We start from the raw sequence: 14,444 nt of genomic DNA, 5'->3' as shown, positions 1-14,444 counted from the left end.
TGGGAAAGCGTGATTTAAATTTGAATTCATATTCGCATAAGTACTCGTGAAGCTGAAGTTGATGTTTTCCTTGATGAGCAACAAACGTTTTATCTTTTATGTGACACTCCTCGAAGTAGCATTCATTGTCCCCACATTAATTTCCCCCACAATGATTGATATTTATCACCGCTCCGACGTAGAGGCATCGTTGGAGTTGCTGAAGCAATGTTGGCCGATATTCAGCAGCCTGCGATAAAAACTCTTCCTTGCGATGGGTCGCCCAACGTAAAGTGAACAATAAAAAGATAACATCAGTCGGTATAGAACAGGAAGGTGACTGGGGTGTGACGTCTTCTTCAAACCGTGCAGGTGCTGATGTAAAAAAATAGAACGGTGTGTGGAATTTCCAGCCATATTTAGGACATTTGTATATAAAGCAGCAGCCTCAATCTTCAAATGACAGATTTTAGGAGAGCCAAGGTGCATTGACGAAAACCTGAAGTCATCTCTACCACGGGCCTTCTTCAAGAAATGCAGGTGTGTGCTTGTGATGTGATCTTAATTATGTTTAAATTGTTTGCTTGCTTTACTCCTGACGGTTCTGATCGATTCCGTGACTATATCGGTAACGTTTCGACGAGGTAAATGTTTCGTGGCACGGTGCGGTTGGATGTGTGAGTTTGGATGCGGTGAAATTAGTGGCGTTCGTACATTGCCGTTTAAATAACGCCGTTCGCTCCATGGACAAATTTTAATTGCCGGTTTTCAATGGCATCGTCACGTGCGTTCATCCACCTGGCAAATGGCAGAAAAAGTATATATCTGGTGGACCGCATTTGCATTCCAGCAATTATCGGATGGTTACATTAATTTTTTTTCAGAGTTAACAGATTCAAATATGTTATATTGATCGTTGCCACACACGCACACACACACCTGTGCTTCAAAATTCTCAAATAAGTAACCAGCTGTGCAATTCCAGACGAGCTACATTCCACGGCCTCGCACCCGCGCGCCATGCAGCGCGTTGTGGCTGTCAAGCTGCCAACGCCACTTTTATTGTGGAGCGCGCGGTCAATTGTGCAGTGCGCTTGAGATAGCGGCGGTGTCTGCCCTTGGGCGTGAGCGCAGCACTTGGCACTGGCTTGCACGGCACTGGCAGCACTGCTGGTGGCAGCGGCGGCGGCGGCGGCGGGCAGCTCGGGCGTTCCGATGGCACCGGTCCTCCCCGCGGGCAGGGGCGAGCACCGAGCCGCCAGCGGTCTGCTGTCGAGAATCCAGCGCTCCGTGAGGAGGCTCGCCAGGGACTCGGATGAGTGCGACGACTCGGAAGCCCTGAGCGACCGGAGCATCTCCCCGTGGGACCACAGGTGACAAATCCCCCAGGGCACGCGCAAGCCGCGCCGCGCCCGTGTGGCTCGCTGCAATCGGCGGTGGCTTTGGCAGACGATGCCGATTGCGCCGCTTGTGCCTCGCCTCGCACCGGTTTGTGCTGCGCGCTTCCTAAAGAGGTTCCGAGCGCGTCGAGCGAAGCGACGGGCATCGTGCTGAGCAACACGCGGTCACAACCCGAGAGCACGCGGGTGGAGAACAGACAATGAGACGTGTCCAACTAGCCAAAGGAGGCAGCTCAGTGCACAAGCATCGATGCAAGCCAAGGTGGATGTTTGTTTAATCCCACGTAGCTGTGCCAAGTAATTCTAGATTTGAAGCTTTCGTGACTGCAAGGATTCATACTCTTAGTTCTTTCGGTAAAGTCACGTAGGTAAAAAAATGAAATTAAAATTAATATTGTTTTATTTTTATTAATTTTAATTTTATTTTTTTACCTACGTGACTTTACCGAAAGAACTAAGAGTATGTGCCAAGTCATGTTCAGCGGAGGCAATGCATCCATAATAGAGGGTTTTGTTGGGTTAGATCGCGTACATATATAAATGTGTCGTTAAAACCCGCCACCACCCGACACAGCCAACTGGTAAGGGTTGTCACGTAAACGGAGGCAATGCAGTTGGATTTGTTTGACGGTACGTTACACGCACCAGAGCCCACCGTAGATAGGATGCTGATGACAGAAAATCCTTTTGGGTTTCACCCGTTGTCCACAATGAAGCCTCCTCTTATCCGTCCAATTTTACCTGCAATATCGCGGGCTGTCGGATTAGTGCATTCACTCAACTCCTCTCGTTTGCTGCGGTGACTCAATCGATATTCTTCCTGTTATCAGTGCTTTTGTTTAATCATGGATGAGAGGAGCGATGTCATACATTGATCCCGTTATTCATGGTACCATAATGGTCCCAGATAAGAGGATTTTTTTTATCAGAAAAAATTAGATGAAAACCCTGGTGGTTCGCAAGGAGCTCTGCTGTTACGAGACCACTTATTCAGTCATCTGCTTGAATTGTTTCCCAGCCCATTGCTCCTTCGTCACGAGCCGTACCGAGTCGCCGCTGCAGGTATCATGCAAATCAATGCAAATGTAAGGTCGAGGCTGTAAAGTGCAACGTCCCACCTTTGCGCGGCTGATAAAAGCGCGGATTGGTATGTGCACTTTGCCTCTCGAGTCGCAAAGGACTTGTTTTACTGTGCATGCAAATTCAATGGAACAATTGTGATGACGGCACTATTCTTGAACCGAAACCAAAGCGGTCGTTCCACTGCTGCTGCTGACGTTTCTTGTGAATGGGAGAAAAAAAACGGAAACGGCGAGTGAGCTTTTATTATGACTATTATTCAGATGCGCTTTTGCGGCCGTCTAGAACGTTCTTTCACCCGATATTAGGAAGCCACTGGAGCTATGCACTTTTAAATCTAGATTGAAAACTCGATTTATTTAGAGCTGCTTTTTGTGTTTCGTTTGTTGTCCTTCCACCGCACCTCCTATTAGCGCGGTTGGCTACGTGCGGTGCGAAAAGAGTTCAACAAACATAGATGTTTTTCCACTTTCGTTGAGAGTTATGGGGGTTTTAAGGCAGCTCTGCAAACAGCTATGTATGAAAGTACAAGATGATCTGAAATTCATTATCTTCATAAAACTACTTTCAAACACACCATCAGGAACAGGGAGCCGACCGCTTGTGTTGCGATCAAAACGTCGTGTTATTTTTGTTCACTCTTTTTTATTTTTATTTTATTGTTATTATTTTTTCTATCTACGTGACTTTACCGAAAGAACCATAGAAAATGAATTCCTGCAGTCACGAAAGTTTGAAGTAAAAAATTCAAAATGTAGTTTCACTCTAACAGTACAGTAATCGGAGCCACTTGGTGACCCCCGTAAGATTATAAAACTCACCCCAGAACCAGGCGCATTGGAGAGCAGGAGTGGTGTGGATGGGAATCATGTGAGGATGCACATGAAAAGGGATGTTTATGGGATCAGTTAGGGATGGACCGTGCATACCTGTGGCCAGTTGCATAAGGCACCTTTGCGTGAAAAAAAATTTCCCCTGCATTTAAATTATACTCTTCGAGGGAAGATTTCCCTTGAAGTGTTTTACGTAACCAGTCCCTGGTCCAAAGCGTCCACGATTATGAAACTCAAGAAGAGGTGGGCATTCCCAGCTCCTCCAGGACACATGGCTTGCACGGAAGAGTAGGCCAAAAGCACCCTCTAGAAGGCGCCCTCCAGAGCTCCCTCCAGCGCTAGGCGCTTTCACCACCACCAGCAGCAGCAGCCGGCGTGAGCAAGATACCCACAGGGGCAGACAGCTTTCAGCCGCGTGACCTGTTAGAACCTTATTCATATTCTTAGGTTTTTTTCGGTAAAGTCACGTGTTGCCTCCGAAACGTCGTGATTTTTATTTTTCGATTTAAAGCTTTCGTGACTGCAGGGATTAATCTTCTTGGTTCTTTCGGTACATTCAGACGCTGTCTCCCCGACAGACTTGGTCTTCACCTGAGGACGGCTGCTTGCGTTGTGGCGGAAACGCCGTGAGAATTATTTTATTATGTTTAATTTTTATTATTTTATTATTTCCCTTCTACGTGACTTTACCGAAAGAACCAAGTCGTGATTTTTATTTTATTTTTATTTTACTTTTATTAATTTAATTTTTTTTACCTACGTGACTTTACCGAAAAAAACACCTAAGAAATATGTTCGACCCCTGTTGGCGTCGTTGCAGAGTGGACCACGACCCCGAGCGGTACCCCGCGACCCTGCACGAGGCCGTGTGCCGCCTCGACGGCTGCGCGGTGTCGGCGCGCGGGTCACGAGCGAGGGACGTCCCGAGACTCCGCAGCGTCCCCGTGACCCAGGCCGTGGCGGTGCTGCGTAGGGGACTGGGCCCTCGGGGCGAGACCGTGCTGGTGCCCGACACGCACACCATCGCCGTGGCGTGCGTGTGCGTGCGGGACGACAGCTGCTGATGTCCTCGTCGTCGTCGTCGTCATCCATGTCATTATTCGTGTGTCTGTCTCTCTGTCTGTCTCTCTCTGTCCCTCATTCTTCCTGTGCCCAATTTCGTTTCGGGTCGTCCTCTTTCATTGCACCTCCTCCACTGAAATCAACTTCCTCTGTACGCTAAGCAGTGCCTCTCTTTAGCCTTCTTCTATGCCTCCCTTGAAGCCTCAACTCTACTCTGTTGCCCATTTTCTTCCCTCCCCTCGCCCCTCCACTTCTTCCCGTCCCGCACCTACCATTCATAATAATTAGCGGCTGACGTCATTCCACATGGGGGGGGGGGCGAGGCGCCTCCTCCCCCCTCCTCGGCGTCAACTGACAACCCTCACTGCAAAGGCAGAACCCTCACGTCACGTGATCTCCGTCACGCTGTTCAGACATCGAAGTAAAAAGGACGTCATGATGAACAAGGGATTATAACCTTACAATGAAATAGGTCTGTGTCACCGCGCCCTTACACATTGCACACGAATTGATGCAATGAATATATCACGTCGCGGTCTGCTTGGCGCTTGCAAGTTTCAAATTTACTGCAATACACCCGTCCTTGGACGGGCAAAAGGCTACTTGTATTATATATTGCCTTGTGACAGCTTACAATTGCGTTTTTTTGGACCAAAAATTGCAGTTTGTCAATACTTTTACAGCAAGTATAGTTTATTTTTTCTAAGCTATGATCTCAATGAATGTGTAGCTTTGCAGCCGAGCGATTTACTGAACAACGCAATGGGAAACATATGCAGTTTGTTGTCGCAAATATGCGTTGAAATAAAGATTGTTTTGTTAGTAAATTAAGAGTAACCTTTTGTAGTACATAAGTAGATAGCATGTAAAACTGTAATAATGTTAAAGTAACCGGTTTACTTTTATGATATGTCAGTTTGGTAAAATGTATTACATACAATTGCACAAACTGCTGATGATAATTATATATTTAAACGTATTGTATTTATTTTAATGTTTAGTCAGTGTGAGTGAATGGTATGCATGTTGAATTTCCTTTGCACTGTACGTAGCCGATCTGGCTAATCAGAGGTGCGGGGGATTGCTGGTAACGTTTGCTGTTTTAACGCAAAACTACTGCAAGCTATTATTTTTCATCTTGAAGAATTGTCACGAGTTTTCATAACACCACATGGCATGTCAACGTTTACGTTTGTTTATATTTATATAAATTTTTCTCCAAAAGTATTTTATTAACAGAAAGATTCAGGTAGATGTGGCACATTAGGAATGGGCCACTCTTTTCATTATTTCATCGTGCAGCAATGGAGTAAAGTGTGGTTTTGTGAAGGTCCTTATGTGCAGTGCAGCACACCAATGCACGTGTGTACACCAACATGCGATACTGAGTCGGGCCTGTAGGTGGCTGGCGGGGTTATTGAGTAACCTGACCTGTACATCAGTCACGTGGCTAATGGCGACTCGGTTGGAAACGTCTGTGTGTGACACACGTGCTGTTGCATTTTACAGATTACCGCAATGAATGTGTTTGCCATCGATTTGGAGCACCTGCCCACATCCTTCTTTTCGAGTGTGCAACATACACAACGCAGCGGTTATGGAAGGGGGTTGACACCAGCACAAACACACTACGGGTTACGTTGCTATGGAGACCTGTCTAAACCGCATGTTTCAATAAACTGTTTCAATAAACTGTTTCAATAAACTCTCCAACCATGGTGTGTTCCTAACTTCTGATTCTCCTGTAGGAGAAGAAGAACAAAAGGGAGGGAGGGAGGGGGGGGGGGGGTGTCTAAATGCCCAAATAAATTATCTTAAGAATCAATGCTCACTGGAGGAGGGCTAGTGAAGGGGATCCATGTTTTGTGGGAAACTTCCTCCCTGCCCCTGAGTTTGGCACTTAGATGCTCTAGAGCGGCATTTTTTGTTTTACAATTTATTGGCCCATTCCGGCAGTGTTAGGGGAGCATACGCCTTCCAGTTGGCTATAATGGTACGGTTTGCCATGCCATTTAACATTTGTAACAATGTATTTTCCTCTTCTTGGTTCTTTCGGTAAAGTCACGTAAAATGGAAATAATAAAATAATAAAAAGAAAACATACTAAAATAATTCTCACGACGTTTCGGCCACAACGCAAGCAGCCGTCCGCAAGTGGAGAACAGGTCTGTCGAGAAGACTGTCTATGTTTTATTTTTATTATTTTATTATTTCTCTTCTACGTGATTTTACCGAAAGAACCAAGAAGATGAATCCCTGCAGTCACGAAAGCTTTAAATCGAAATGTATTTGCCTCCCGAGAAAGGCCTTGAGGTTTCAATCCCAACAAGTACGTTTCTGGTGAGATGCTTGTTTTGTGAATGTGGTTAAAGTGGCAAAGTGATCATTTGAAGAAAAAAAAACGTGTTCATGTCTGGACATTCCCAAAAGGCATGTCTGTATGTTTGAGGGGTGCCGGGTGGCATCGTAGGCAATTGGGGGAGGTTGTTTGGTCAAATTTGGCTCTTCTTTGGTTAGTTAAGTAATAGCCATGGAGAAGTCTAAATTGGGTTTCTCTGAGGAGGGCTGTGTGAAGATGTTGTCGCATATTAGCCCAGATTGTGTGTCTTTTGGCACTTCTTATGGGGACATCATTGAGAGAACACCAAGTTTTTGGTCGTGGCACAGAGGCTTGTTTGGTTCGCAGAGCATAGCTGACTGAAAGCTTGTTTATTTGTTCGTGGTCCGTGCGCCACTCGGTTGTTTTGGGGGGCTGTAAGGTTTAGAGAGAGTTCCTTATCCAGTAAGGCCGCTGTGAGTTGGGCATACGTAAAATTTTGCGAAGCGGGTAATTGGTATTCTGTGTATAAGTCATTGAAGGGTTGTATTTTTCCCTGTGAGTCTGCTACGTCACTCCCGTGCAACTCAATGCGTTGTGATAATTTGGGGTTGCGACTGGGTTATATAATCATCCTTTATTTTTTACTTGACACTTGTCCTACTTTCATCCCGTTTTTGTTTATCGGCGTCACGCCCTGAGAAGAAGAAGCATCCATCCATTCGGATCTCTCGCAGAGCGGTGTGGTCCTTCGTGTCAAAAAGGGCCCGCGGAAGTGGATACCACAGAGCTTCCTCCGAGATCACTTCAAGTGATCACTGCCTGGCCCACGCAGTAGACTTTCCCACCCACCAGCAACTTATATTTTAATTCTGGTAGCTGAAATTGCACAAAACTACGTGCAGAATCCACGTTTTTTTTATCTGATCAAATGGCAGCACTTGTGTGTACTCACGAGCGGATTCTGCCTCGAGTTAAACTCAGCAGTGCCAGCTCAGTGCTCTGACTTTGAAACTACCTGGTCACCTCTAACCAATTATTTACTTTTATACTGGAAATGTATTAGAATGCACTGTAGCGGCCTCTAGTGGATGGAGGGAACAAGTGAATCCATTAGACCAGGGGTCGGCAACCAAAATAACAAGAAGAGCCATTTCTTTCCAATTCGGTACAAAATTCAGTATTTCAAGAGCCGCAATGCATCTGAGTACATACTGTACATACGTACATATCGTCAAGAAGCAGCCCGTAAAGAGCCGTATGCGGCTCCGGAGCCGTAGGTTGCCGACCCCTGCATTAGACAAATAAAAAAAACCATTGTCCGCTACATACTCAATTCGATGCACACTTCGTGAGCTTTACAATCGATATTAAGATATCTGTTTAAACATCGTTACACTTCTATGAAGTAGACACGTGCACACAAACAACCTAACATTACAGCATGACCAATGAAGCATTCTAAATCCAATATGCATCCGAATGCAGGCCACCTCTTCTGTCTGTGTAAGCTCCAACTATAACCCGAAAAAAAAAACTGTAGCTATCCTCCAGCTTCAAATGTGAAGTATGGTCAAACATTGTATTCTTCAGAGCCCGCAAGGCCGTGTATCAGTTGAACTAATACACAGGTATAGGTAAAAGAAAACCCGATATGTTGGGCCAGCAAAAGTCGACAATCAATAACATCGAATGCATTGAGAACCCTTAAGCTAAAGGCAACATGGCATCTTTGTCAGACTTTTTTTTATTTTCCGCACAGCATAATGGACGAAAAAGCGCAATGGCATTAAATCATTCTTTGTCATCCTGTAGAGAACTGCTAAGAGTATGGTAGGAATTGCAACATACAAGTAAAATTTGAAAATGTAAATATTAAGCATATATTAGTATCATTATTTATTTCCACACGTGTATTGTATACTCGTATATGCCCATGCTAGATGCACCTTGCACGTGCCCCCGTATCAATCAGAACTGAGAAGCTAAGCGGGCGTTGAGCCTGGATAGTGCTTGGATGGGCGATCACCTTTGCACAAAACAGTTGCTGGGAGGGTGCTGTTAGGCTACGCCAGTGGGGCAACATCAACTGTTGTATTGTACTACGCTCCCCGCCTTTACCAACCCACTCTGGTCAGCATGGCGAGGTGTTGTTATTTAACCCCCACGACTCGCGCTCGGCGTGGTGAGACAGTTTAATCTATTCGGTGGATGAACAAAAGGAGATGTTCATTGTAATACGTGCATACTCTTCCATAAGTCATGTTGGACCACGTAGTCACAACCCTATAAAGAAGTACGCCGTGTGAAACAACAACAAACGCCAAATGTTGCACAGGGATTGATGATTCCAAGGTCTTGGGTCACGTACGATATTTTTCGGCAAACTGGGTCGTTAAAATATTCGCAAGCGCTCGCTTATTTTCTCCGAAATATTTTCACTTACGTATTTTGTTGTTGTTGCTGCATAGAGCAATTTTCTAATTCGAACATTAAATATAAACGTGACGATTTGCGAGCGTGGGTGAGATTTATGATGCCTGCAAACACACGTCACAGATGTAAACGAGAGGTTAACAATCTTTACGAACGCCATCAGGCGGCTTGCGCTCTCTTCGGAAGCACCGCGTGATTCTGCGTAGCAACGAGGCTGTTAGGTTTGTACTGTTATTATCCTGCGAGAGAGAAATAAACAATTGTCGCGTCGACACAATCAGGCAGATGACAACGCAGCCAGTTTATTCCATGGGATTTCCCACGCAACAACAACAACGGTTCCTGTAGGAAATATTTACTCTCGCCAGTGACTTAATGGGGAAAATTTTAATTGGTGACTCTGTACTTTTACGTTACGACCCAAGCCAAAAAGGATGCATGAACTAGTCCTCTCAGGTGTGTGTGGTATGCCATAACTCCTTTAAAAATGAACATTCAGCGCATTTACACCATGCTAATTACAGCTCTGTGCAGCTGCGCATACAAATGACAAAAATCCCCCGTATAGCCTCAACACACTTTTGGGGCCAGCGCCGTTAGCGAGCACCCAGCACCACGCCCGACCGCCTTTGTCTCCCCAAGTGGCGATGTTCACACACCGCACGAGCTACACATACGAGGCCGAGTCGACTTAGGGTAGACCCCGGACCGGTTCAGATAATCGTCGCCGGTGTTGGCCGTGAGCGGGGCAATCGAACTCGGGGAGCCGGGGTTGGGAGCGCAGCACGCTAACCGCTCCACCACCGCTCCCCAGACCTCTGTGCATCCTGCGCAATACATCCGCACGCGCGTGCATAATACAAACCCTAATTACGATTCTCAAACTAATTTCCAATTTACACCTCGCAAATGACGGAACGATATGCGCGCGCGCGCGCGTGTGTGTGTACATCGATTGGATTGAGCGTCAACGCAGCAAGCTTTGGATCACATCACCTGCAACTGTTCCGTGTTTTAATTGGAAGCGCTGATTATTTCCCGTCACTATCGTGTGCGACGGGGCTTGGTGGCACAGTGGTCGCGGTGTGTGTGTGTGTGTGTTTTGCGATCGGCAGGTCGTGAGTTCAAATAGAGGCCGTTCATCCCTATGGGGGGGGGAGGGGGTCGGTGAAAATATCTGTCGCTTTGTGGGCAGTCGACAGCGGTCGTACTGTGATGAACGTCGCCACTCACCCCCTCCCGCACCGGTCCCCGCCATGATAATTTGGAGTTTTCCAATATTGGTTCAGTTGCAAAGGAAGGATGAGTGGCTTGATCAGAAACCAGCATTGCATTTTGTTTTTACCGCTATTGCCAGTTCGAGGGTTTATCATTCACGTATTAATTTCCTATCACCTGTGGGCATGCGTAATGTGTCACATTTTCGAGAGGAGCGGATGGTACGTTCTGCCGAGACCAACATACGCGAATCTGCCGTGCCAACTCGCCTGAATGTTGCATCGCCCTGCCCGCGTTTAAGAAATACGAGGACGCGTTGCGATTTCAGTGAACTCGAGTAGCCAGCCGCACGGCAGGCGATCACCATTGCACGAATCGGCATGGTTCACTGCTCGCTGAGCTCGTATGCCTTAGCGTAAAACGCGAACATTTCCAGAAGCGGGACTTTCCTCCCGACGCGTTCGTCACGTCCCCGTCGACGACTCTCCACGCGGGGACTTCGCTTCACGACAGCCGGCGGCTGGCACCCCCCGAGTCGCCTCTCCGCCAGGGCCAACCAGGTTCCTTCGCGCGCTCGTTGAGCCTCAACCAAGGGCCGCTGACCAAGGGCGACCACCTGCCCGGACGGGTGTCTGCCTCGAGAACTATTCCACACCCGCCACTTCTCGTCCGAATGGCCTCGCTTCGGCGCTGCCGCACTGCCCCGGTCAGACACGCGGCCCCTACTTCGCGATGCGTGCGGTTTCTTCGCGTCGCGGTTCAGTCTCTTCACGAGGCCAGAGAAGACTTCGGACACGCTCTCCGCGTACCCGGCGACAAGCCTCCGGGTGTTCTCCTCGTCCTTATCCGCGTCTCTCTTTTCCCCCGTTTGCTGACGCTTACCGTCGCCTTTTCTCGCCGCGGACCGTTTAAAAATGTCATTAAAGGCATCGGGAGCCAGAACGCCGTCGGTGACAACCGCGCACGCGGCGGTAAACGCGGGCTCGGCGGTGCTCAAGGCAGGATCGGTGGTCACCCCTGCGGTTGTCAGCGAGGGGATTCTGTCAACGACGCCTCCCTTGTGGAGAGCGGAGTTTTCCGTGGCCGTCCCTTTCGCCGGACTCTTTTGCCGCTTCCCATTCGTTCGTCCCGTCGTCTTCCGTGGCCGGTTGGCTTTGGTCCGCAAGGGATCCAGAGCAGCGTGCTGCCGCCAGGCGTTCACCTGCTCCTTGCCCGCGTGCGCTGTTGCGTTATTGTTTGCAGGTGCGAGCGAAGTCGGCATTAGCGCAGCGTCGGCGTGCGCGTTGCCTTTCTCTGAAAACGCACGTTCTTCCGTGTCGGATACATTACTTTGTTGCATCTGCTGCAACGCCACCATTGTCAACACGCGCTTCGAAATGTCTGTCGAGCTTCGCCCGTTCACTGTGGCCACGACACCACTGGCGTTGGCCAGGCGCTCCGCTGCTGCCACGCTATTATAGCGATGTAGCCTGCCCTTAAGCGCTTTGCAATGGACTGCTCTCTCGTCGCTCAGATCTTTCTCTTTACTCTGCTCCGAGCAGTATTTTCTCCAGAACTTCTTCCATTTCCTGCCATCACCTCCAGAAGGACCTCTGCTGGAAACGCCAGGGCTGCGTGTGGTCGAGGGAGTGCTCAGGATGTCGCTAAGCGCTGTGGGAGCGGTGAAGGAAGAATCGACATTTGCGCTTTGAAGAGATGTTGATGTGGACACCGGAGGTCCTGTGGTTGTCCCACTGATGACACTGCCTCCAGAAGGTGCGGGCGTGGTGGTCTCCTGTCGTTCCACTTCCTCTGTTGGGACTTCAGTGGCATTGAAAGCTGGTGGTACTTCATCAAAAGGCCCCTGCTCTTGGATTATTGCCATCATCGTCCGCTCGTACTTGAGACATCTTCGAGGGGAAAACACAACATGGAATGACTCACATATGCAATTAAACTTTCTAACGTTTTTTTTCCCCCATTCAGGTTTTAATCTCACTAATTTCCATAAACAATCATTATATTTTACTTACAGCGGTACCTGCATAATTGCACACCAACCCTAATTCCACCTACCTCACTCTGGTCTCAGGTTTAATTGTATTCACATTGACAGTACATTCGCCTTACGTGCCACCACGATGGTAAGAACACTTGCTGTATGGCTGAAGATGCTTGGAAAGGTTGAGAAGTGTCACAGAGGAGGGAGGTATTTAACGATGTGGAGCGGTTAGCGCGCAGCGCTACGAACCCGGCGACCAGAGTTCGATTCCCGCTCACGGCCAACACCGGTGACGATTATTTGAACCGGTCCTGGGCCTCCCCTAGGTCGACTCAGTCTCAAAGAGTAGCTGGTGCGGTGTGTGAACATCGCCACTAGGGAGACAGAGGCGGCCGTGCGTGGTGCTGGCCACCCACCCCCTCGTGTGCCGTGCCGGCCTTCATAGGTGCTGCTGTTAAGGCTATATGGGGGATATTTGTCTTTCTACGGAAACAATGGTGCAGGTTTCTCAAATCCCCCCCCTCGCCTCCACCTCTATCCACGCAGCAGTAAAAATGTGTGCACCGCAATTAAGTTAGTCAATCGGCAGGTTACTTCTGCTATACATTTGCGAATTCCGTGGCTAAGCTCCATAATGTCAGATGCTTTCTAAACGGTTCATTTTACGTATCTCTGTGACGGGAATTTTGACAGTTTTAAAGCACCATTCACCGTCTATCCTGATCGCAGTACAATTTTGGCGTGGGTTTGATGTTAAACACTTTTGGTCTTGCCTTAAAATCAGTCCGCACATTTCCACCCTGCATTGTCCCCGCAGCTACCCGCACCAGCACAACGTCTTGGGACTGTGGTCGTCCAAAGTGACAGAACTGCTCAGCTCAACGGGGCCTTTCCAGCTGAAATAACGCTGCGTGTGCTCGGGGTTAACGTGTGGCTACTCTCACCTCTCCCAGGACATCTTGCCAGTGTGGAAGAGTAGGCAAAACATTACATAAACCGTCCTCTGGCGATTGCCTTCCTTAGTGCAGGCCCTTTCGCCAGCAGTGGCGTGAGCAAGGCGATTGCAGGGCTGCTCCTTTACCGCTTACTGTTGTTGTAACTCTACCGCCGACTTACCCGGCCCACCACGACCAATCCACGCAGGCGTCGTCCTCGCGCAGAGTGAAGCAGGGAACTCCGACGATGCTGAAATACGTCCGACCAACGTCCCATGCCGCCGTGTCATTTGACTCTTTCATGCAATTCCTGAATCTGGCAGGGAGCAAGGTTAGCAAGGTTAGATTACTTGATACAGAAAAATCTGGCTGTGACGGTCCCACCTGATGACGGAGACTTGTGTTGCCTCCGAAACGTCGTGATTTTTAATTATTTTATTTTTTTATTAATTTTAATTTCATTTTTTAACCTACGTGACTTTACCGAAAGAACTAAGAGTATGAATCCTTGCAGTCACGAAAGCTTCAAATCTAGAATTAAAGGTTAGATTAGTAAACCGTAGAAAGATAAAGGAGCTGCCTTGCATACTTCACCACGTTGGTTCAGTGTACGCCGATGAAGGTGTGGGGGGGGGGGTGCCCAGGATAAGTTCGTATATCACGTGTCACTGATGTTGGCCATGGGTTGGAATTGAACTCAGAACACTGAGTTCGTAGTGAAATATTGAAACCGCTGCACTGCAGCTGTCAAAGGTTACTTGAGACTTAAAACAACGGTGGAGAGTAGCTCCAGTTCGGGGAAGCTACAAACTCCTTCTTGGGTTTTCCAGTCTCGGGTGACAACGCGTGCTGTGGATTAATTGACGACTGGCATTCAAACGGCAATGTTTGGTCGCCAAACATCCTAATGTAGCTTGCTTATTGTTTTCCGCACCTCCAAATCACTCCCTATCTCTGAGAGAGTGAATGAAAACTGTGCGCGTTACATATTCTAAACTTCAAGTCAAGATATTCTAAATCATTAAGGCCCCAGAGCGTGGGCTCCCACCAGACCAGTTCCTCCTGGGGAAGGTGCGTGGGCTGGCGTGAGCCCATCTGAAAGAGACGGCGCTCACCATGAAGCCACACTGCTCGTGGCATTGCAAGCGGGTTAATTCACCTTGCACGAATCACGGGACGCCACTGGCATTAACGACACCAGAT

At 48.1% G+C, this 14,444-nt stretch overlaps 1 protein-coding gene across 1 annotated transcript; it reads left to right on the top strand.

The window, feature by feature from the left end:
- Nucleotides 1-452: 452 nt before the first annotated feature.
- LOC133348361 (interleukin-17D-like) lies at nt 453-4,356 on the top strand. The gene is made up of 3 exons (XM_061561114.1): nt 453-519; nt 1,114-1,352; nt 4,113-4,356. The coding sequence occupies exons 1-3, from the start codon at nt 514-516 to the stop codon at nt 4,354-4,356; spliced, it is 489 nt and encodes a 162-aa protein (XP_061417098.1). The 5' UTR covers nt 453-513.
- Nucleotides 4,357-14,444: the final 10,088 nt, after the last annotated feature.

The sequence above is a fragment of the Lethenteron reissneri genome, chromosome 27 (assembly GCF_015708825.2).
Source record: "Lethenteron reissneri isolate LAM-NWPU_2019-01 chromosome 27, ASM1570882v1, whole genome shotgun sequence".
Taxonomy (NCBI): domain Eukaryota; kingdom Metazoa; phylum Chordata; class Hyperoartia; order Petromyzontiformes; family Petromyzontidae; genus Lethenteron; species Lethenteron reissneri.
The sequence above is the reverse complement of the archived record's forward strand: the minus strand, read 5'-3'. Positions and strand labels throughout refer to the sequence as shown.

Coding starts and splice junctions, on each gene's coding strand:
- LOC133348361 (XM_061561114.1), top strand. Junction 1,353..4,112: donor ATCTCCCCGTGGGACCACAG/GTGACAAATCCC, acceptor GCGTCGTTGCAG/AGTGGACCACGACCCCGAGC.